This window comes from Athene noctua, chromosome 6 (assembly GCF_965140245.1).
Source record: "Athene noctua chromosome 6, bAthNoc1.hap1.1, whole genome shotgun sequence".
Lineage (NCBI taxonomy): Eukaryota > Metazoa > Chordata > Aves > Strigiformes > Strigidae > Athene > Athene noctua.
In genome coordinates, this window is record NC_134042.1 from 52,064,604 (window position 1) to 52,087,652 (window position 23,049).

At 50.2% G+C, this 23,049-nt stretch overlaps 4 protein-coding genes and 1 non-coding gene across 12 annotated transcripts in view; 1 reads left to right on the forward strand and 4 right to left on the reverse strand.

Annotated features, from left to right (window-relative positions):
- FANCM (FA complementation group M) overlaps positions 1–680 on the reverse strand; it is a 69,198-nt gene extending 68,518 nt beyond the window's left edge. For 2 of the 3 annotated variants that reach the window (XM_074909049.1, XM_074909044.1), the window contains exon 1: positions 184–680. In XM_074909049.1, the coding sequence (XP_074765150.1) occupies positions 184–613 (430 nt within the window). In that variant the 5' untranslated portion in view covers positions 614–680. The remainder of the gene's footprint in view (positions 1–183) is intronic. The other variant, XM_074909045.1, reaches the window with a different exon arrangement.
- Positions 681–810: 130 nt separating this feature from the next.
- FKBP3 (FKBP prolyl isomerase 3) lies at positions 811–4,333 on the forward strand. Its single transcript, XM_074909060.1, has 7 exons — positions 811–954; positions 1,028–1,129; positions 1,218–1,325; positions 1,692–1,827; positions 2,755–2,822; positions 3,556–3,653; positions 4,127–4,333. The coding sequence occupies exons 1-7, from the start codon at positions 841–843 to the stop codon at positions 4,179–4,181; spliced, it is 681 nt and encodes a 226-aa protein (XP_074765161.1). The 5' UTR covers positions 811–840; the 3' UTR covers positions 4,182–4,333.
- Positions 4,334–4,454: 121 nt separating this feature from the next.
- On the reverse strand, positions 4,455–19,787 carry PRPF39 (pre-mRNA processing factor 39). Of its 6 annotated transcripts, none has more exons than XM_074909054.1 (14): positions 19,696–19,787; positions 16,312–16,675; positions 15,913–16,038; positions 15,154–15,272; positions 14,245–14,412; positions 13,295–13,460; positions 12,549–12,656; positions 10,407–10,571; positions 9,963–10,089; positions 9,601–9,869; positions 8,840–9,024; positions 7,401–7,475; positions 6,660–6,780; positions 4,455–5,463 (listed from the first exon to the last, which is right to left on the reverse strand). In XM_074909054.1, the coding sequence occupies exons 2-14, from the start codon at positions 16,639–16,641 to the stop codon at positions 5,413–5,415; spliced, it is 2,010 nt and encodes a 669-aa protein (XP_074765155.1). In that variant the 5' UTR covers positions 16,642–16,675; positions 19,696–19,787; the 3' UTR covers positions 4,455–5,412. The 6 variants fall into 6 exon arrangements, with proteins under 6 accessions (XP_074765155.1, XP_074765157.1, XP_074765158.1 ...); XM_074909056.1 differs by lacking the exon at positions 19,696–19,787 and adding an exon at positions 15,400–15,562 and having other exon boundaries at positions 15,666–16,038; positions 16,312–16,328; XM_074909057.1 differs by lacking the exons at positions 16,312–16,675; positions 19,696–19,787 and adding exons at positions 15,400–15,562; positions 15,666–15,734 and having other exon boundaries at positions 15,913–16,040.
- Positions 9,428–9,513, reverse strand: LOC141962238 (small nucleolar RNA SNORD127). Its single transcript, XR_012633897.1, has one exon. It is a non-coding gene; the product is annotated as a small nucleolar RNA SNORD127 (small nucleolar RNA).
- Positions 19,788–19,930: 143 nt separating the features above from the next.
- Positions 19,931–23,049, reverse strand: part of TOGARAM1 (TOG array regulator of axonemal microtubules 1) — a 44,872-nt gene continuing 41,753 nt past the window's right edge. The window contains exons 21-22 of the mRNA XM_074909193.1: positions 22,228–22,314; positions 19,931–20,697 (exon numbers count right to left, since the gene is read on the reverse strand). Of these exons, the coding sequence (XP_074765294.1) occupies positions 20,444–20,697; positions 22,228–22,314 (341 nt within the window). The 3' untranslated portion in view covers positions 19,931–20,443. The remainder of the gene's footprint in view (positions 20,698–22,227; positions 22,315–23,049) is intronic.

Sequence of the window (23,049 nt, forward strand, 5' to 3'; positions counted from 1 at the left end):
CTGGGGTTTTAACTCCCGCAAGAGCTAACGTTAGCCCCTCAAAAGCTTCTCAGACTTAAAAAAGGGTGGTTTGTTGGGTTTTATTTTTCCTTCCACTGCGGCTTTGCAGGTTGTTTGCCCTCAAGCTCAGCAGCCTGGGTGTTTGTGGCTCCCCCGAGCAGACACCCCCCCCTCAGTCCCTACCTGTCATCTCGGCCATGTGCCGGGCCGGGATGCCCATAACGCGGGCGCACGCCTCCATCTGCTGAGCCACCAGCGGTTTGGTAGGGGCGAGGAAAAGCACTTTGCCAGAGGGAAACCAGCGGTAAAAGTTATACATGACGACGGCTGCCACAAAAGTCTTCCCCAACCCGGTAGGCAGACAGACCAAAGTGTTCCCCACCAAGGCGGCGTGGGCCATGCGCATCTGGTAACCGCGCACCGGGTAGTTCGTGGGGTAGATCCAAATGGAGCCCGCTACCTCACAAAAACCCTCCACCGGGCTCGGGTCCGCCGCCGCCGCGGCCGCCGCCAACAGCTGGTCATCGTTTGCCTCCTCTTCTTCCTCAGCAGCCGCCTTCCCGCCCGCTGCCCACCAGGATCGGGGTAAAGTTCGCTGCCGCCCGCCGCTCATCCTCCTCCCTCAGGGCGCCGCCGCCATTTTCTCTCGCCGCTTGAAAACACCGCGGGAGCCGCCGCGGGGACGGAGGGGGTGGGACGGGGAGGCGGCGAAGCCGCCTCCCCGTCCCACCCCCTCCGTCCCCGCGGCGGCTCCCGCGGGAACAACGGGAAAGTTGGGCGGTGCGGGAGGAGGAGGAGGAGGAGGAGGCGGTGGTGGTGGTGGCGGCGGCGGGCGGGAAAATGGCGGCGGCGACGGCGGGTCCGGCGCAGCCCTGGAGCGCTGAGGAGCTGCGGAGCGAGGCGCTGCCTAAGAAAGATATCATCAAATTCCTGCAGGAACACGCAGCCCAGGCGGTAAGGGATATTTGTGTGTGTGTGTGTAGTGTGTGGGGAAACTCTTTTTGCTACTCACCGGCGCGTCTTGTAGTTCCTGGCGGAGCACAAGCTGCTGGGGCAGGTGAAGAACGTGGCGAAGACGGCGAATAAGGAGCAGCTGATCGCGGCCTACACGCAGCTTTTCCACACGCAGGTGCGGGGATGGGGAGGCCGGGCTGGGGTTGGGGGGCTGAGGGGTGGTGGTTGACGGCTGCTGCCCCCCCCTCTCCTCTTCCTCTCAGCGGTTCAAGGGCACGGACGGCGCGGAGAAGGCGGCGGAGAAGGCGAAGCCCGTGAAGGCGGAGGAGGCCAAGGGGAAAACGGCAAAACCCGAGGAGGCGGCGGAGGAGGTCGGTGCGGTACCCCCGCCTCGTGTCTGGGCCGTTGCGTGGGGTGGCTGAATTAACCAGGTCTTCAAAACGCTGGTGACAGCAAGAAGTCTGGTGTGTGTACCGTGCCTTAACCTCACGCAGCTTCTGCAACTTGATCTAGTGCCAGGCTCGGTGCCTCTCCCCCAGTGCTTCAGTCTTTGGTGAAAACTGCACCGATGCTGCTACGTTTTCCCCAAATATTACAGCCCTGCCATCATGTGTGAACGTGCCCTTCGCTGAGCGTGTTCTTTTGGTGCCTCGAGCTCAGGGGCTGTTTAATCTTGAATATAGTTAGTCCGAGACTAGTTAACGCAGCAGTCATAACTCTTGTCTTTATAAACTTAGGGGCCGCCGAAGTATACAAAATCAATTTTAAAGAAGGGTGATAAAACCAACTTTCCGAAGAAAGGAGACACTGTTCATTGCTGGTATACAGGAAAACTGCAGGATGGAACCGTCTTCGATACCAACATTCAAACAAGTAAGGTCGTGTGGATGTGCTGTTTGGCTGTTGTTGCAAATGCACGTACAGGAGATTAACGGGGCTCATTAAGTCACCTCGGGCAGGCGTTTGCTTCTGGAAGGTGTCTGCGGCAGGAGCTGTGCTGGGCTGAGTCCCTGGTGCCTGATTTTCCGTGAGGGAATGCAGGGCAGTATTTTAGGTCTGGCTGGTGTCAAGTGACACTGCTGCATCTTGCCAGGCCTCGCATTTGGCATTCTCCAGGCCGTAGGTAATGTGAAATGCAGGGATTTAGTCAGTGCTGACGCTGCTTTGGAGGAAAGATGGTTCCTGCTCCAGGAGCTCCCTTATCTCTGGAACTTGAGCACCAAGAGTGCGGTTGCTCCTCTAGAGACGTTTTGGTGTACTTGTGTAATGAACCCTTAAACGTGGGGGCACTGGAATGAGAGCGATGTGAAGCAGCCTCACCCTGCGGAGAAGCCTGCTGGTATTTTGGGGACAGTTTCTCCATCGATGGATTTAGGTACACAAAGTGCTGCAATCCTGGAAATGCTTTTCCAGCAGCCCTGTCCAGCACAGAGGAACAGCAGGGCTGTGAGCCAGTGTGCCTGTACGGTGCTGTGCGTTCCCTGCTGACTTCTTTTTGCTTCGCTAATGTGTTTATGACTTGTACCATCAACTTTAATAATTCAGAAATGAGTCTTTGGGGTTCACTGCTTCAGCATCTGAAGGATGCTCATCGACTGGCTCTTGGTGCAGCTTAAGCGTTTAATAATGTTTTTAGTGTACAGCACTAAGTTTTCCCCTAAAAATCTGATCATGGGCTAAAAATAATGTTATAAGAACAGATATTTATATAAAGCAGGATCGCAGTAGTAATTTTAGTCAGAAGTGCAGTATGTGCTGACGTGATGTTAAAGCTAATGAACATAAAACGTGTCTTTTCAGGTTCAAAGAAGAAAAAAGCAGCCAAACCTTTAAGTTTCAAAGTTGGCGTAGGAAAAGTAATCAGAGGTGTAAGTAAACCATTCATGACTCCCTCAGAATCCAAAAGGGCTTCTCATTCCGCAGGATTTCTGAGCGGGGTGGCAACATTGAGCTGCTGTTCTTGTTTCTTGTGGAGGTAGAAAGGCGAGTGGGAAGTGTTTACACCCACGGGGTATCATATTTGTTCTTTGCAACGCAGTGTTTATTCTTTGCAGATGCATTTCTCCACCCGCAGTGTGGCTCCTCTCGTGAGGAAAGCAGCCTGACAGGGCCGTGTTCTCGTGCGCAGCAGACAGGCTGTCGGGTCGCTGTGCTTTAGGCCCTCGGAAGTTTCACCCCTCAGCATCTTTTTGGTGTTTCCATTGGTTCAGTTCATCTGTTAACTCTGAACTGGGTGCTGAAACTCTGATTTCTGGTTGCTGTTGTGCACTGAAACGACTCAGTTTGCTGCTCTAAGCCCGGCTTCAAGAGGGACAGGGACAGAAATAAAACCAGGCTTTAAGCATCTGCCTTAAATAAAAGCTGCTGTGAGGATGCTGCGGGGCGGCAGGGAAGCGGCAGGCAGAGACACGAACCCCTCGACACGGCAGGGGGAGCTCTGCTGTGAAACACCTCCCGAAACGGGGGGATCCTGCCTCCGAACGGAGCAGAGCGTGTGGCTGCCGTGGCTCATACCCTGAAACACCCCGACGGGCGGAGGGGGAGCGCTCCCCCGGAGGAAGAGGTGTTTACTGAAGTGGTTTTATTTTTGTTATTTTTTAGTGGGATGAAGCACTCCTAACGATGAGCAAAGGCGAGAAGGCTCAGCTGGAAATTGAACCCGAGTGGGCGTACGGCAAGAAAGGGCAGCCCGAGGGGAAGTATCCTTCTGTGGCCAAGGAACGGGGAAAAGGGCCTTCACGGGGGAGCCCTCGCTTGTTACTCCGAGCAGGCCTAGAGTATTAATGATCTAAAATTTCTATGAGTTTGGGGGCAGCCAGGGTTGCCTGTTCTGGAGCAGCACTGCAAGAACCCACCCGGTTTTGTTGCTGCTCCCTGGGGCAGGAGGCACCTGTGCAGGGCTGGGTTAAGCCAAGCCTGGGGGAGCCGGTTCTGGGGCACGAATCAGGGGACGGAGGGGCTGACCCTGCGGTGGCCTACGCAGCCGAGGTTCTTTTTTACTAATGCTTGTTCTCTCGCACTCACATCCTGCCTCTGCAGTGCAGAGACCCCCCAAAACCAGAGCCAGGGCCGCCCGGGTAACCCCAGTGTAACCCCAATGGCTGCGGGGCGGGCGGGCACCTCCAGTCCCCCCCGGAAGGGGCCTTCATCTTCCTTAACAGGGTGCACACAGGATCCCACCCAACGCTAAACTCTTCTTTGAAGTGGAATTGGTGGATATCGAGTGAAATGCAGTTTCCTTTGCTACCAGGGATCCAGGGAAGCTTCCAAGCTCTGGTAACTTCAGGAACTAGTTACCACTGTGGCCTTGTACCGAAACGGAGTTTGTTCTCCCTGCTGTACAGTAACAGACCACTAAAGAAAACACTTTATACATGCACGTGACTTCCCTTCTTGTGTGTGCGCTCACCTCCACACCTTTCTCTTACTCAGGGGGACAAAGTGCCTCGATCCAGCACAGTGGTAAAGGAGGAGTAGCCCCTGCTGTTACTACTACAGCATTTACTCCGGCACGCGCCTCCCTGCCAGCTCAGCCCTGCCTCTAACTGCTGGCTCTGACAACGTTAGTTAACCTAAAACAGTACAAGAGAAAAAAAAAATTACATTCCTACTCTCAGTGTTGCCAAAATGGGAAAAACCCTCCCCGGGCATCTCCTTTCAAGGTGTTTTAGAGAAGCATCTTTTGTGTGAACAAAACAGGCGCTGAGCCGAGAGCACCCTGCTCTGCGTGGGAGGAGGCGAGCCAAGAAAGCGCAGAGGACTACTGAATTCCTTGCTTTTATTACAAAAACGGGAATGATCACTTCGATCAAAATGAAAAAAAGTTTGCTCACACCGCGTACATGAAAAACTCTAAATACAAAAATCATCCCAAACACAGTTTGTGCTTTTTAAAAAAAGAATGCAACAGCTTTTTGCACTGCATTTTAATTCTTGACCACCCCCCCCCACCCCTCCCTCCCTGTAGAATAGAAAACAAAATGTAAGAGGCCAGGGTTCAGCCAGAGGGTGAGGAGGGGGACGAAGCGCTCTGGGGCTGGGGAGGGGGCAGGACGGCCCCGGCCCGGGCACCTCCCCGGAGGCAGCAGAGTGCCTTCGGGGGTAAAACACCCAAAAAACCTACAGCATTACTGATTGGATTTATGGAATCATTATGAGACTGAAAAAAAATTCTTCAGATATCTCCATAAATTAGTGCAGGGAATTAAAAAAACAAAATGCATTTATGGTAAACTAGAATTGTACAGAGATACCAATTTATCAGTTACCAGCACACAAATCTTGCTTCACACATACCCTGTGAACAGCAGCTCATTTCACATGCAAAAGACCAAAAAGCAGGTATTACAACAGTTCTTTCACATCCCTAATTTAGAAAAATATATATTTCTTTTTTTGTTTTTTTTAATTTTATCTTTGTCGAAACTGCAGCACAGTGAACTTCACTTGCTCTTCAGATCAAGTTGGATGATAATACTGCCCGTAATTCCACGCGTTCTGGTAATTGTACTAGGAAAAAAAAGAAAAAGAAAAATGAAAGACATGGTGACACAAATCCACCCGGATGGCTGGCAGGCACTGGGCCAACAGCGCTGCCTACGGGCGCCAGGGCTGTCCCCGAGCTGGGGGTGCGCGGCCCCAACCAACCTCCCCCTGCCCTCAGGAAGCCTCTGGGCTGTTCTCCCAGGGCGGGACGGGGCCGGACGGCCACGGAGGGAGCAGCCGCCTCACGGGGTCTGCACCGACACTGCCAGCACGGCCCCGGGACCGGCCCCAGCACGGGGAGGGCCTGGGCGCAAGCAAAGCTCTTGTGGGGGGCAGCAGCAGCCCCCAGCATGAAGAGGAACCCAACGCACGCTGCGCCCCACTGGCGCTGGAAGCCCCTACAGTGGACAAAATCAGCGGAGAAAGTGGTGTTTGTGCCTGCAGAGTGCCCCGGCCGGGCTGCGGGACAGCTGGGCCTGATGCTACGGGAGCTGCTGGCCGGAGAAAGTAACTCCCAAAACGCAGGGAAAACTGGCATCCCGAAGCGAGTCTCCTGGGCAAAATGTTTTGTCACACAAGGGGCCGAGCTGCTCTTCACTGGCGACATCCCCAGGTGCTGCCGCGCCTCCCTCCCAGTGAGGAACTCGGCACCAAACCGCCCGCCTCGGCCGCACCAGAAATACCACACGCTCGCCAGAGCGGCCAAAGAGGAATCTCGGAATCATCTGGGCTGGAAAAGCCCTTGCAGCTCCTCCAGCCCAACCATGACCCTCCCCCTGACCGTTCCCAACTCCCCCAGATCCCTCAGCGCTGGCTCAGCCCGACTCTTCAACCCCTCCAGGGATCCCGGGGACTCCCCCCTGCCCTGGGCAGCCCATTCCAACGCCCAACAGCCCCTTCTGCACAGAAATCCTTCCTCAGAGCCAGCCTGACCCTGCCCTGGGCAGCTTGAGGCCATTCCCTCGGGGCCTGGCGCTGGGGCCTTGGCTCCAGAGACTCATCCCCCCTCTCTGCCCCCTCCTGGCAGGGAGTTGCAGAGGGCCAGGAGGTCTCCCCTCAGCCTCCTCTTCTCCAGACTGAACCCCCCCAGTTCCCCCAGCCGCTCCCCAGCAGACCTGTGCTCCAGACCCTGCCCCAGGAGCTTTCTCACTCCAGGCTTTCCTCACCCGCTGGCACAGGGCCAGGGGCAGGTCCCTGGGGCAGACTCAGCACGCACCCACCTGGTACCAGGCGTTGTAGTTATAGGCCGCCTGATTGACCTGCATGTCCCCGTCCATCATCTGCGCCGACGCCAGAGCTGGGTCATCCGTCAGCATTTTCTTTTCATCCGGCTCCTCTGATCTGTGAAGTTAAGACACGCTTGGAAACGGCATCTTAGATGAAACACTGAGCGTCCCCCACTGAGTGTGGGAAGAGTTCTAACAGAAAAGGGTAAGTTGTATTTTCAGACTTGGAGCCCTGTCCGAACGAGGCAAGAGCTGGATTTAGAGGAAGACAGCAGTATGTTCCCCTTCGGAACAGCTGCCTAGATCTTAAATCATTCTGCTGCTCAAACTGAGAGAGCAAAAGCACTTTTCTGCTTCGGGTACCACCACTGTTTCGTTTTTCTGTGATTTAAAAAGTTATTTTCCAACCAATATTTTAGCTCTATTTCTTATAAAACTAATATTTTAGTTTCCAAATACTTGAACCAACAGCGTAGCCCTATTTAGTTTATTCTTTCAGTGATTAATAAACAGCGATTCCAGTTTTGCAAGCAGTAGGTTTAAAGCTGTAAAGCATACATATGTGTGTTCACAGATCAAAGAAGAAACGCCCAGTCTCCAAGACTGTTCTCTGAGGTATTTTTAAAGCTCTTCCCAGTGCCCAGTACCAGCTGCAGCTCAGCTCAGCACATGTCGTGGCCACCCCGCGCTGTCACCCACCCAGGCAGCGACACCCTCGGGGCAGAGGCTCCCTACCCGTTCTCTGCTCTCCTCTTCAAGGAATCCTGCTCCTTCAGAAGCGCTTGGTGCTCATCGTAGGCATCCAGAAGCCTGAAGGGGACAAACAGAAAGCAAGCTCTGCTCACCATTTTCACAGAGACAGTTTAAACCCATGAGCAACCGTTTTAAAACGTCTACTTGAAACTCTAAAAATACAAAACCAATCCAAACCGAACTCTTATCATCATCAGATTTTGATCAGTGATCCACCATAAAGATGGGAAGGCCAAAAAACCTAATTTGATTCCATGGTGCAGAATTTTCTGTTAGCTCAGAAATTCCCAACTTGCTCAATTTTTATCACACTTCGGGCAGATCTTTTACAAAGTTCCTGTATAAAAAGGTTTTCTAAAACGGCTTCTTCCAGTGGCTGCCTCCCCTCAGCTGCCTGTCGATGCGACCCATAGCACCACTGCTATTTAAGAATCAACATTTCTTTAAACACTGGAAATGAGTATTACATAGCACCGTCACAATTCCAAAGTAGCACCTACAGCCTTTTCCCAAACCACGGGGGAAGAACAAATATATTTCATGCAGCACAAGAGAGTCCCAGCTAAAATTCCCACAAACAGCTAAATATGGTTTCATCTGCTGCACGCCACGCTTTACAAGGCATCCCATGAAAACTGCTGCTTCTGTCGACACTGCTTTTGGTGAAAACCCTTTCCTGTACTTATTCTAGGCTCTAGTATTATTTGGGAGCTGAAATTTTAATTTTGTTCGGACTCTCTAGAATCCCAACCTTGCCAATGCCTGGCTGCCACGCGAGGTAGAGCAGCCAGTCAGCAGAAATTAAAGACAGCTATTGTTAAAAAATGTACAAAGTGGAAAAACTAACTCATGGTTAGCCCTTCCAAGTTAATTATCTGCAAATGTAAATAAAACCAAGAGCTTGCTTTACAACAGAGAATTAAAAGGAAAAAAAGTATTATCTAGTATTTAACTAAAAAGTTGCTCTCCTAGCACTGATGTTCCCACACAAGTGTGCAGCATCGTTAATACTTCTAGAGACATTCAGATCAAATCAGGGCACTTCTGGAATCCTCAAGCAGCAGCTCACAGGGTGGGGAGCATCGAATTATACCCGGGTCACAAAACCCCTCCCATCCTTTTTGAGGAGCGTCCTCCTCTGTCAAGGCTCCGCAAGAGAAAACCACAGTGAGAAGTTACAGGCAGCAGAGATCCGCTCCACGAGGCGTTAGGTATTTCAGAACAAAAAAGGGGTAATTTTCTGGAAATACATTTCTATTTAAAAAAGGGGAATTTGGTTTAGAAGAGCCACTATCCCTCAGAGAGCTGATGGCACACAAGTAAAAATTTAACAGATGCCACTAACCCTGCCCCTTCCCTACTACTTCTCCCAGCACTCTTTGGGGGACCCTAATTTGTCCACTGCATGGATTACATCTTACTTGTTCACATCAGAACCAAAATCTTCAAGAAATTCCACTTTTCGCTGAGAAAACGTAATCCTCATTTTTATAGACAACGCGCCATTGACAGCTTTATCAAAACAGCTCAAGATGTTTTCTTCGTTTTGCTTGAGATCACCACTGTACTCCATTTCAAGTAAGTTGAGATACAGTTTTGTGTTTTCCTGTGCAAAAGATGCATTAGAAGTTGTACATCGGTCACGTTAGGTATTTAACGCTGAACGTATACCAGAACGTTAACATCACAGATATATGCTAAAATAGTCAGTAAAAAAAATTTTCTTTTTACAGTGGTCATCTTTGACCCACCGTGTCTCCCAGACAGATTAGAAGTGATCTAACACCACAGACAGGGGCCACGCTTCGCTCATCGTGAGCTGACAGCACTCGGAGCACTAAATATTGCTGTGGCTACACAAAACAATCTACGAGCACTGCCTACGGGAGCAAATCTGGTCACGTAACATTTAAGAGTCTAAAAAAGGAAAAACTAAAGGTATGAAGCACATTGTGATTCTGATGCAAAAAAAACCCCCCACGAGCTTCCAGATTTGCAAGCTGCAAATATGGCAACATCAGTTTAGAGGGACTGGTGTCTCCACGCAGTAATGAAACCTTACATACAGTTACAATTCCTGTCATCATTGTTGCCGTATTTTTTTTTTTAAAATGGTTCAGAAAGAGAGAAAACCAGGATCTTTTTTTGTTTTGTTTTAATACAGCAAAGAGGGAACACATACTTTGTCAATTTCTATGGCTTCTGACAGCACTTTTCTTGCCTTTGGAAGATTTTTCTGTACTTTGAAGAGGTGTCGAGCTAATTTGATGGCATAAAACGACGATTCGCTAATTGATTTGGCATTCCTAACAGCATCTTCGAGCAGGTGTTCAGCTTCTTCCATGTTTCCGTGTCTGCGCTCTAAGCTTACTCTTCGCAAGCGAATCATTGCTAGCCCTAGAATACACTCTTCAAATGTTTTCAAGATTCTTCTTGCTTCATCGATGTTGCCTAAAACACCGGTGAAGATGCTGTCAGGTACGAGACATCCAACAGCCTCTTAAAACCAGAATCCCTCCCAGCAAAAACTACCCTCGCTCTTACCCTGCTGCTCCTCAAAGGCAGCCCAGAGCATGTGGACCATTGGTTTCTTAGGAAGATGTATTGTGCAAGCCCTGCTGTAGACATGCCTCACTCCTTCAATACTATGATTCTCCATGTATTTGGCATACTATAGTTGAAAACAGAGCAGAGATGGGAGAATTTAAAGCTTATATACGTCTTTAAAAACATGACAGAACGATAAAATTCTTTTGTTTAAACCCATTCAGCACCTTTATTGAACCACTAGACTAGTTTCTGTAAGGAAGGACGTAGAGAGGCAACGCAGTTGGCATATGCAGCAGTCAAATCTGGTTGCAAGCAGACCATCTCCTAATGCAACAGATATAGTTATATATGAACAACGTTCCACAAGAGTACAAAAGGTTAGTCACTAGGTCAAGGTATGCAATCGGTAGGAGAGAGGTGGTAGAGCACTTCCCTTACCTTAATCCAGAAGTCCTCATAGAGGGCACAGGAAATAACACATCTTTCAAAGAGGACCACGACTCGTTCGTGAGTGCCGTTTTCTATCTCAAATTCTAAGTACTCTTTCCAGTTTTTCAGCTGAATTTTCTCCAGAGGTTTTACATGAAAGTAAGGCCTCTTTATCTGCAAGAGTCACAGTATGGCAACTCATGACTAACACGCATACCCCCGAGTGGCTCAAAAACAGCCGCAGCCCGTTCAGGCGGTGCCATCTCAGCACCAGGCCCGCGGAACTGCGCACCATCATCTCCCCAGACCAGCCCCCAGGCACTGATCAAGAGATGGTGCTGAGTTACGTTCTAGAAAACCTTCCCAGCGCGAGTGTTTACAGAAGCTGAGAGAGGACCCAGCGTGGTGACTCCCTCGCGAACCCGCAGCCACCACGTAACGGTGAGGTTTGAGCAACTGTCTGCGTGCACCCGTGCAGCCAACTACAGCACTCGCTGTGTGCTAGCGTGCACTACACACGGAGTTCAGAATCTGAGGGAGAATCACGGCAAGGAAAGACAGAGCACGGAGTGGAACTTCCCATTCCATAGTGACACGGGGCCGACTGGTCCGGGCTACCGAGATGGCCTTTACTGGTGACGGCAGGGGGAGCTGGGCGGTGCAGAGCTCAGCATGGAAAGTTGAACCGTTGCTTTGGACTACGTGTAGCAACGCGTCCTTCCAGGGACTTGCGCTGTTTCTCTCCAAATCTTTAATTTTACCCCATCACCTCTCCTGTGCTGCAATTCCATCTCAGCTCTGTCCCGCAAATGGACAGAGCACTTACAAGAATTAAGGAGTAACGTTCAATTCTTCAAGGCCACCTGAAATTTAAAGCCAGTCACCCCCTTCCCTCTCCTCACTAGCTCTACTACAGAACCCAACACTTTTTCCATTTGTGACAAATTCACGGGTACGTTGTTCCTGGGAAAATAAACCAGGTCTAAGTGGTCTCCATCACTTCTGTGACATCTGCTGCCCATCTGCCTCATTTCTGAGCACTATACAGACACGTTTAACTGTACTTCAGACACCTCCCAGACCCAGCAGCTGCCACCGGCAGAGCAGCTGTACTCCCTGGGCAGGAAAGGTACCGACTGCGGCCTGGAGCAAGAACCCTGCTTCTTACACGTTTTCTGTCCACTGCTTTAGCGTTCTCCGAGTTTCCCTAAGCTGTCGCTGATGTTTTCCCAGGCCAGACACACCCGTACTCACCCAAGTACCCTCCAGCCCGCTCCGCCCACGACAGGCCCCACTCCAAGGGCCACCCCGTGTGCCCAGGGCCACCCGCCCCGCTCCGCCCGCAGCCCCAGGGCCAGCTGGGTACCCCCTTCCCGAGCCCCGCTGGCTTACGGGCTGCCCGGCCTAGTCCAGCAGTGCCACAGCAACACGACAGGTCTGACATCATCGAACCCGCTAAGGAGGCTCCGTATTAAAAAGTTGGGACAGATTTTCAACGTACTTTTTAAAGGAAACGTAAATTTCAAGCAAGAACCGTGTTATGCAATATGGGGATTAGCCAGGAAGAACAAGAAAGAGACTGAGAATTAAAAACTATGGTTATTTTTTCAACACGAAATGAACTTAATTCTACACAGAAAAAGTTCTGTATTCACAGCAATCACATTATTAATTACTTTTAATACCTAGGAGCTGCACGTTATGATGGCTGCTTTCAGAAAACACGAGATAACTGATTTCAGGTTTAAGGGTATCATGCTAAAATACAACAACATCCAAATTCCATTCTCCTTCTAGGACAGGCTTACCTTTTCCATCAGAATTACCTCCAGCCCCTCATTATCTTGCAGCACCCCCGCTGCACAAGGCAGCACTAACTCCCACAGCATTTCACACACGTGTATTTAAAGACTGCTCAGTAACCAACACACCATCTCGCCTCTCTCCAAATACTGCTTCAAGAATTTTAAATCATCACTTGAGAGCTGACCTTGCAAGCTGCCTTTCCACAAGAAAAATGGCAGAGAAGTGAAACTCTTATCTTTGTTTGAAGCCCCACACCAATTTAAACTGTAAGGCCTTCCCCCAAATTCCCAGCCTTGCGTTCAGAACTCTGGCACGCGCTGCCTTACAGAGAGAAACCAAACTTACCGCTTCTTCAAACGTCCACCTTTTACTGACTTCATGTTCGTTGTGGTTAAAGATTTCCTGATGAATCTCAATGATTCTGTGCCTCATGTTTTCTATCTCAGTGATTAGCTAAAACACAATTGTAAAGAATGTGACAGAGGTAGACACTGTATCACCATTCTAAATGCATTTTACGGTGACCATAACCCGTGTGAGTTAAAACGATCACAGACACATTAAACGTTCCCTCAACAGCCAGGGGAAGGGACGGGACCCTGCCCCGATGGTGCCCTGGCCCTCAGTGCAGCCCAACCAAACTGCCTTTCCACCTGAGGGTTTGCTCTTCTGCTAAAGCTGATTAACGTTAATTTGTGCCAAGCCAAAGCGGGTTCCAGTGTGCACACACTTTCCCAGTCAGCAATCCCTCTGGATGGCTCCAAGCTCTCACTGCCTGTGAGGGCTACCAATCCACAGAGCCCATTGCTGATGAAGAGCTTCCCCAGCCCGCAGGTCCTAACCTGTTCATCTGGAATAACAAAAACCTCTTCCTAAAGGTTTTCATTTTTTTTATTCCCCTTTCTTTCACACCTACAAAAACACCGCAAAGGAACGTCCTGTCCACAGAAGCAGTCACCAGGTGAGGTGCAGAGCACCGATACACCAGAGAACTATGGGGGCAGCTCTGCCACGCTGAGCTGCCTGCAGAGCAGCTCAGCTTTCAGGCAGAGCCAGGACAGAAACGCGCCCCAAGCCCGCCGGGCGCGTACCTTGGCGGGGTCGGTGATGTCCTCGGTGCCGGAGGGCAGGTCGTCGCCAGGCTGCGCGTCCTCCCCGCTGTGGCCGTTCACAGACGCCAGTTCTCTGCGCAGCTGAACAAACTGCTCGGTGGTCAGCAGGTCTCGGGGCAGGTTGTTCTGTATATGCTCTTTAAACCTAAGAACAGTTCAGAACAAGCCCACACAAATCTGATGTTTGGTGCTGCAGTGCTCTGCCCAAGCAGAGTAACAGATCCTGCGGGGGTCCTGCACAACTTTATCCCTCTAGAGCAACACCGAGAACACAGCTTCTGACAACGTACGTGCAAAATGCAACTGCCACTAGGGATCAGGCTGCAAAAGCTTCACGTTTCAGAGAGAAATGAAAGGAAGATAACCTTCACCAGCAAAGACAGACCCCTTGCCGCTTAAAACTGGCGGCAGAGGACAAGATCAGCTTTAGAGGAAGGTGTTTCATTTCCAAAACCACATGATCAGTAGAAATTATGGGGAAGACACGCACGGAATTAAACCACGGTTTCTGGTTCCCTCTCAACCCTTCCATATTAATGCAGAATTCTACTACCTAAAACTTAACCAAGCATTTCTCTTTAGTCAACTGAATTAGCGTTTCACCACACGTGTGCATTGCATGAGGAAGTAAAGTTCAAAACCGCTCATTCTGATTTTTTAAAGACACCCTCTCCTCTTCCTCACAATTCCAAGGCCTTCCTCCTTTATTCCACAGCAGAGTTTGTGAATTTATCTAACACCAAATTCCTAAAGTGTGTATCAGTACTTCTAAGTACTCAGTCAAACTGTATGAGCACCTAAATAAGTACATAAAACTAAGTAACTATTTCCAGTTCTTGTTCCGAGTGAACATTTTCACATTTACAGAAGTAGCTTAGCGTCTGACCGAGAAATTCACAGCATTAACTAAATCTTTGTTTTCTCTTTACCTCTGGAAGTGATGGCTGTAGAGTTGCGTTGGGATTCCAAGGATGCGGTCGTAGATGGATGTAACCTCCCTCAGGTTTCCCTGCTCATTTTCCCAGTTTATATACATTTCCCACAGTCTGTCGGAACGGAAGTCTGTCCCAGCAGCTAAGACTGCATGTTCATAGGCTCTGAAAAATGAAACCATTTTACAGTTGTTTCTGGATGCGGTGACAGAACAAGGAAGAAAAGTTCTGGCTCTTATGTAAAAATTATGAGCATCTTCATTGATTCACAACCACGTTTGTAGTCATTATTTAAACTCTTCAAAGTATCTTCTAGATACCTGTAGCAAGATCTCCAGAAATTCAGAAAGTTCACACACATTTTTTTCCCTTCAGTACTACCACAACAGAACAAATAAGGGCAACAGGAAAAGCCACTCGCAGGGTGCGAGATCTTAGGAAAACACACAGTCTCTACCCCTTCTGTCTGGTAAAGATTCTAAAGCTGTTACTTCAGCAGTTCGGCACACAAAAGCTACACGCCAACCATGCAGCTAGAAACTGCTTCAGTTAAAGTTCTGGATCAGACTTTTGTCCTATCTCTTACTCCAAGCAGGACTGCTGGCAGCAACAGCTGAGGACACGATCTGGCCATACCTCGAACATCCACAAGGAACTAAATTCCAAAAATGCTACAGGGAACCTGTTGCAGTGCTAAAGTCTAGGCTGAAGCTCTCAAGTCACAACTTCAAACCCTTCCACCCCACTGTATCATCTGCCCTTTCTTATGGAATCTGGCTCCACTGCCTCTTAGAAGTCCTTCAAGCAACTGCAGGCTGTCATTAGCTGGCCCCTTAGCTTAAACACAGTAACCTGGTCACACTGCCACCCAGCCGCACGCAGGGGCTTAGTCTGCTCCCAACTTACCCTCGAATCGTACTGTTAGTTTCGGGATCAGAAGGGTCCAAGGTCTCCTTTAAGAAGTTTATATAATGTATCCAAAGATCAACACTAAGAGGAATAGCCTGAAGCCCTCTGCGATAAACCTATGAAGAGAACATGAACTGTACTTCAAATACTTAATGGCGTCCTAATAGAGAGGCAACACTGTGTTATCCGGTGAACCTTAGAAATACTAATTACTGGAATTTTGTTTAAATAATCTACCATTACCATTTGGGTGGAGGTTGGATAGAACATGGCAATGTTCTGATCTCCACGTGCAGAGTCTTGATCTTCAAAGCGCAGCGGTCCCTGCATTCTGACCAGGTTGTGTGGGCAGGCTTTGGGGTACAGACCATAGGGCACAGACCCATTAGAGCATCATTGACAGCGTCTGACCAAAAATGCAATAAGATGTAGCAATTGTGACCAGCAAACCAACTATATTGTTTTGAAAATGAGTAATAAATGTAAGTGACAGAAAAGCCCTGCCCTACTTGTTAAGCTGCAGTGTAATACAGAGGCTTGCACTGCAAAGCTTGACAAACTGTAGAGGTTTAACGCACCTGCCAACAAAGAGAAAAAACATTAGCTACAAATGCCACAGACGTGACAAGTGCAAACAAAATCCCTACAAACCTGACCATACATGGCAGGTACTGGCAGCCAAATGACTCGCGGTAGGTTAGTCATTATTTGGCCAACAGGACCGATGGCAATAGCTGCACCCAGCTACCTACATACCTCATCAGACTGTTTAACGTTGTCGTGCCGCTTTTCAAGGTCTGCATACTTTTTCCAGTACCCATAGCAATATGGATAATGCGTGAAAAACCTGTCAAATGCTTTCCTGGCAGCTGGTAAGTGGTTCTGCAAGAAATACACAATAAAAGCAATGAATCCTTTAAAAAAAACCCCAAAATCACACTATTTTGAAAACAGTTACTGTTTTAACAGGGTCTTAAAAACAATTGGTTTTATTCTGCAATTTCTGATGAGGACACTGGCAAGGACAACTGTTTGCAAACATTATCTCTGGAAGCCTGCTGCACAGTTCTAGACTGGTCACTGGAACACCCATGACTGCTTTTGGTTTTCTTTGTTTATGTCTGGAAGGCTGAGGAAGAAGGGGCAAGTACTAACCTCCTGCTCTACATACTGTAGTAGATATACCCATCCTGTGAAATCCTGGGGATTGTCCTCTACTACTTTCCAGAACTTGTCAAAATCTGGAGGGAAGCAAGCCTCAATATCTGTGGTCTGTAAACTTTCAATATTTGGAATTTCACTCTCCTGTGTGTTCTCTTCATTCAGGTCAGGGGAACTGTCGGGTGACTGCTCCATCTCAGTGACACTCATAATTTCCGTACTGAAGTCCATCTGCTGTTCGTCTGTCGCCGCCTCAGCGCCATTGTCTGTGCTGTCATTGCCGACAGTCGGCTTCTCCTCCTCGGCACTCTCTGCGTTCTCCATGGCTGCAGTTACTGCGGGCTTGGAGTACTAGATCCTGCGGGAACAAACACATTCCGTCTTCATGCTGTGAAGATTCAAGCAGAACCTGGCCCTGAACCATCAGCCAAGAGTCTCCCGAGTGCTCCAGCCCCCATGTATTCACCCATAAACCCTCCTCAGTTAGACCTGCTCCACGCACGAGCCTTATCACAATTAAAAACACGTTAACAGGAGTCGCACGTTTTAACATCTGTGCGAGCACACTGTGGTTTTTCTAAAAAGCTATCACAAGCGGCTATTGAGGTGTGAAAGGGAACCAACACAGCCTTCCTGCGCGGGTGTAGCGGAAGTCTATTTCAAAGAAAGAATTTTGTTCAGATTTATCCAATTCTCCTGCTTCCCAAAATCAGTAACTTCCTTGCAAAATAAATATATGTTAAAACAGACACTCAGCGCCTAGCTGAACTCGCTTAAGTGATAACTTTGTGAAGAAGAGAATTACTGCCAGCAGTAGACTCAGTCCGTGCAGCCACACCTAGATAAACTCAGCAGCATCAAGGGGGGCCACGGAGGTTTAGGGCAGCCACACACAGCTCGCACAGCAGGCGCTTCCTCCTGCCCCTCACAGACTCCATCTTCACCCCCTCTCCGTTTTCATCTCTCTGCCAAAGGCAGCTGCCCAGCCCTCCCTCTCCCGCCAACGCCAGTCCAGCCTAACTCGGCGGCGTGCCGCTCCGCCAAGCTGCGCTCAGCTGAGCTCGGCCTTCACCGCCAGAAGCCCGGGCGTGAGGCGCTCAGCTGAGCCGTCCCCACGTGCAGGCTGGAGCCAGAACACTGCTGGACTCTGGGTGACACAACACCCACGCAGAACACAACTGCTCGCAGCTCTGAATGTATTTTGGGTGAAGAACAGTCTGAGACCATCATCCCCAAATGCACTGTAGCAAGTGCCCCTCTTATTTCCCTTTGGCTCTCCTCAGAGAAGACGACAGCAAATCAGTTTGGGATTAAAAAAGAAAGTTCCCACCCCGCTCTGTACCTCCAGAATCCTTTCCCACTGAAAGCCTGAAAAGAGAACAGACAGACCACTTGCTTTCACTTCAACACGTACATCGATAAACCATCAGTAATATAGTGGGGTCAGATTCTTGACTGAAAGGTAAAAAATCTACACCCCTATCCCCAGCAGAATCAACGCGTGAGGTAACAGCTCACGTTTCCCTAGGAGTTCAGCTAGTCAAGTGACTCGGGCGTCATGCTAAATGCTCTACTCTGCAAGTCCTCCAATAACTGGGTTTTGAAATAATTATTTCTATTCTCCACTGTACACATCACCTGGCAATCATATAAATACAACTTCTTTCCTTTAAGGTAAACAGTTCATAATGTCACAACTTTATAGAGTAACTGTTCATAAAAACAAACAGCTCCTGCTGTTCAGAAGTCACACGAAAACGACGTGACTCCAGAGAGCACTGCAATGCTTTTGTTCTCTAGGGGAAGACAAGGCTCCTGTAAGCCGAGCAGGTTGTCTCGGTAATGACCAGCTCTTCCCCACATGCTGGGCTGCTCTAGAAAGCCTGCAACAAACGCTGGTTTCTTTAGAGAGTCTTGGAGAGGTGCCTTCAATGGTGATTTTGGGAATAATCACAATTTATAAATTAAATATCAAAGCAGTATCACTATGCCTTTACCAGTGGGACATACAGAGGAATCTGCATCACCAAAGCCCACTGCTACAGTTCAGAGCTCACCGCTGCAAAGATGATAAAATCAAGGCGTAAGAGGGTGGCACGATGCAAACAGCAGCCCCAACATTTGAAATTTACAGCTCTAAAATTCGAGAACGTCGATACAACTGGTTTTAAACATACAGTAATTTACAACCTGAACTTATCCTGACGTTTCACAGATGTTTTCCCCCTCTAGCTGATTCAGATGGATTCCAGCTTAAAAACCAACTCCCCGAAATCCAGCTGTCTTCAGATTAGGGGAAGAGAGGAAAAAACAAAAAAAAAACCCAAAAAAACGGAGAAGCAGCGCTGGATCACCTCTACACAAAGGTTTCAAACAGAAACTAAAAGTCTGCCAGTTCGCTTCCAGCTGAAGGCTCTCAGAGCCGGCAGGAATAAAGGCACAGCCCGTAACGGGGGGGCACAGCCCACACCACCGACCCTGCCCGGTGCCCCGAGTATCCCCGGCGCCACGGAGCCAGGGGGGCGGCAGCTGATGCACAGCCGCGTAACTAAGCAACTTAATTCCAGGAGTTCTCACCTCACTCAGGCTAGAAACCTACACAAGTATATCCGGTATGGACACACACCAGCTTTCAGTAAGTCGCGTCAACATTCGCTCTTTAGCCTGTTTCAGTTCGACGCTGCCTGCATACAACACCGGCCTTGAGGAACAGGAATGGACTGACGGCAGACCTCCAGAGAAAACCACGGCCGGGTAGCACGGAGGGATTTCCGGCCCCAGCTTTCCTCCTCCCCTGCCCTGCGAACAAGGTTTCACAACCCCGATAAGCAGCTGATGAAACTTTCTGGGGCAGGAGGGCCCGGGCGTTACCGGCCTGGCCCCTTGGCCGCTTCTGCCCAAAGACCAGCGCTCTGCTGGCCAAAAATAAAGTAATAATGTAAGAAAGCGTAAAGCGCTCAAAGGCTCTGAGCGGGCCTCTCATCTGCGGAGAGGCTCAGCGGCTATTTCAGCACCTAAAGATAAGAGTTTCTCCCCGCAGAACCGACGCAGTGAAAACCGCGGGCGGGCGGGTTTCCCCAGTCCCCGCTGCCCCGGGGAAGGGCTGCAGGGGCCGGCGGGGCGGCTCTCAGGGCGACCGGGGCGGCACTCAGGGCGACCGGGGCGGCACTCAGGGCGACCGGGGCGCCCCGCGGCTCCCGGCCGGGCCGAGCCCCACGCCCGCCTCAGCCTCCCGCCGGCCCAGGCCCGGCCGGGCCCGTCCCCGTCCCCGCGCACCCCCCGGGGCCGCCCGCGCCGCCCCCCGCGCGGAAAGGCCGCGCTGCGCACCCCCCCCCCCGCGCTGCCCGCGGCCCTGCCCTCCGCCCGCCGCCGCGGTACCTGCGCGGGGCCGCGGGCCGCCAGCCCGCCGCGCGCCTGCCGGGCCTCGGGGAGAGCGGGACGCGCCTGCGCGCACCGCCCCGCGCATGCGCACCGGCCCCGCCGCGCCTGCGCACGGGCCGCCCCGCCCGCCCGCCAAATGGCGGCGCGACCGCCCGGCCCGGCCCGGCGCGGCCCCCCCCCCCCCCCCCCGTCCCCTCAGGCAAGGAGGCGGCGGTACAGAAATAAATCCCTTTATTTACGGCTTCCCGTGTGAAACGCGGACAGCAGCGGGAGGGGCGCGGGGGCCGCCGCTGCCAGCGGAAAAGGGGAACGGGAAAAGGAAGCGGAAAAAGGGGATGAGGGAAGGGGAAGAGGAAGGGTCCGCTTCCCGCAGAGCCTGCCCGGCCCCCGGCACACCTGGCTGATCCCGCGCAATCCCGTCAGGGCGTTAAAAAAATACCTTTCGTTCATAAATGCCAGGCAAAACCCTCTTGTCATTACCTCCAGGAGTCTCTTCCGCTTCTCGGTGTGTATTTTAGCGCTAAAGCAAGTCACGACCTGACCGGGTGATAAGTGTATTTATTCACCAGCCGTCCGGCAGCCTCGCGGCTCCCAGGGGGCTGCGCTGGCCCTGCCCGAGGCCGGGCGAGCAGGAGCGAACCGGCACTCGCCCGCGGCCCCGGCCCAGCCCTGCGAGCCAGCACCGCGGGGCTGTGAGCAGGTGGTGGGCTGACGGAGCTTCCCCCAGGCCCCGAGATCGTTTCTTTTAGGTTGCGATCTCCAAAAATTCTTCTAAACTCTTCTTGATGTGCGGGGGCTGGGAGGCGGCGTGAGTTAACAGACTTGGACCCATCTGTGCAAAAAGTGCTTTGGAGAGTTTGGCTGTGGCCGTGCGGATGTTTCCCCCGGCCCCGGGCAGGGAGCCGCTGTTTGTCGTGTTCCCCAGGAGGTGCCACAGGACAACGAGAACTTTCTGCTCCACCGCGTACGGCTTCCGTGGGTATAACTCCGTTACAAGATCTGCGGGGAAGACAACAGGCCCTCAGACAGTGTCAGAGGCTATTTTTAAAACGCGATTGAGAAGCCATCCCCTGCTTTTGAGAGGTGTGTAAAATAATGTCAAATCACCACCTCAAAGCAACCAAGTTAGGAACGCTTGCTAAGGCACAAGAGCTTGTCGCAACAGCATCGGCACTCCGATAAAAACCACCAGCTTTGCCTACAAACACCCCTCTTATCCTCTCTCAGGAGTTCACACAGTAGCCCTGGTACTGTTGATAATTACTATTCTCCGTTAAAACACATAAGGAAACAAAGGTTTTTGAGTATTTTTAGTTAATACTATCACATGAACCTTCATCTCTTACCGTGCACATCTGATATTTTATGATTTCCCCTCTATCTCAGAAACACGCAATAGGTATTTAAGGAACAAAGCAGCCTTATACTATAAATACATACGATGAAACATTTTCCCTACTTCAACAATGACCTCATGAATTAAGTATTTCATTTGCAAACATTTCCCTTTTTGCTAGAACAGACTCTCCTGATATATAACACAAACTACTCAAAAAAAATCCCAGCGAGAGATGAACTGTTCAAAGGCTGGTGACTAACACGTTCAGAATGCATAAATTTCAGAATGTTTCAAGGATAGACTGTCCATTATGTTACTCAGTCTAATTTCATAGCTACTACAGACAGAACGACTCTGAGAGTAAGACAGGTTAAGGTCTGTTTGGTTCAAGCATATTTCCAATAAAGACATCCCTTGCTCACGTAAAACATCAAAGGAAAATCCAGCACTTCTAGCAATAATCCCCAAAATTAAAATATGTATATAAATTCTAGTTAAACTGTCTTAAAATTTTAGGCAAATTTGTCTTTCAGCTTTTGACAGCAGTTTAGGCAGAAGACTTATGAAGTCTGCCATCTCCTCAGCCTGCCAGCTCGTCTCCTTTGCGACCGAGCAGCCTCAAAACCAAGAGCCTCAAAACGAGAATAAGACCAACTGCAAAAAAAATAAAGGTACAGAAGTAAAATTCAGGAGTTAGTCGGAGCCAGCCTTGGAGAACAGTCTATTTTCTGTGCTGGGAAACCTCAGCAAAAGCAGTCACTCGTTCTTTTTGTTTCTTCCTGGCAGGAGTATGAGGGAATGTGAGGTGAGGAGCGAAGCAGGCAGGCCTCTGCTCCTCAGCCAGTCCCACTGCGCTACCCAGAGACTGAAACTCACCACAAACCTCATTCTCTCCGATTCCATCCTAAAATTATTATAAGCTTAAGGCATTCATACATCTTCCAGGTATCCATGCATCTTCCAGGTATTTATACACCTTCCATCTGACTGTATAATAATAATCTTCTGCTTTGTCAGCAATAGCTTCAATTTGCATTACAAGGGGGTGAAATGTGACAACTGCTGCCTCGTTAACGCCCACAACCTCCTGTGACAAGGGAAGGTACACAGCCACCTCCACCCTACAGGGAATTTGCCTGATTAGGACAGTACACACACAAACCAACACCCAAAGTAAAACACCACTTTACCAGCAAGCTTTTCTGTCATGTCTTGTTTTGCTTTTCCATTTAGAAACTGAGCTTTTGTGCAGAACGGCTGGAGGAGCAAATAGTTGTCTAAAGGCAAAGAACAAAACACAGTAAAATTCTTAAACAGAAAATGAAACAGTCCAGAAACAAATACGATATGAAAAAACATTTATGTTTTTTCCTTATTTATGATGTATTAGAAACACCTGCGATGGCAAACCAGCCCACCCGCCCAGGCCCCTGTGACAAGGACAGCCAGCTGCACTCCTTTCTGGGACCAGCAAAATGTTAAGATGACTTTACTGGTTTTAAATTAATCTAAATTGGTTTAAAAAGTGAAACCAATAATTCGTTACAATAGTAAAACCAATGATCTGTTACAGAACGTAATGACTGGATGCAAACTACTGGAAAAGGCAACTCTTTACACTTAGAATTTAGTTAATACCCTTAAAACTCTAAAATTAAAAGGGAGAAAATGACTGTGCTGGCTTTGTGGGGGGTGTTTTTGGTTTGGTTTGGAGCAGTGGCCCCTGTGAGAAGGTTCTCAAAGCTCCCCCGAGACCCTCCTCTGGCCAAGGCCGAGCCCGTTCGTGGCGGCGGCTGCACCTCTGTGATGAGGGGTTTGAGAAGGGGAACCTGAGAGAGGGCAGCGGGGGCTTCGAGGATGAGTTTGGCGAAGGACACCTCTGTGAGCACCGAGGGCAGGGGAAGGGGGAAGCGCTGGAGCAGAACCCCCCCGCACCCCGTGGGGAGGGCGCAGGGACCCCCCTGCACCCACGGGGGGCACCAGAGGAGCAGATTCCCCCGCGGGGGGCAGCA

Bases quoted from the DNA above. Each gene is read 5' to 3' on its own strand.
- FKBP3 (XM_074909060.1), top strand. From the start codon at position 841: ATGGCGGCGGCGACGGCGGGTCCGGCGCAGCCCTGGAGCGCTGAGGAG. The intron at 1,326-1,691 runs GTCGGTGCGGTA...TTATAAACTTAG, and splicing joins CCGAGGAGGCGGCGGAGGAG to GGGCCGCCGAAGTATACAAA. The intron at 3,654-4,126 runs GTATCCTTCTGT...GGGTGCACACAG, and splicing joins AAAGGGCAGCCCGAGGGGAA to GATCCCACCCAACGCTAAAC.
- PRPF39 (XM_074909054.1), bottom strand. From the start codon at position 16,641: ATGGAGAACGCAGAGAGTGCCGAGGAGGAGAAGCCGACTGTCGGCAAT. The intron at 16,039-16,311 runs GTTAGTACTTGC...TATTTCTTGCAG, and splicing joins TACAGTATGTAGAGCAGGAG to AACCACTTACCAGCTGCCAG. The intron at 9,870-9,962 runs GTAAGAGCGAGG...CCGGTGTTTTAG, and splicing joins TGCCTTTGAGGAGCAGCAGG to GCAACATCGATGAAGCAAGA.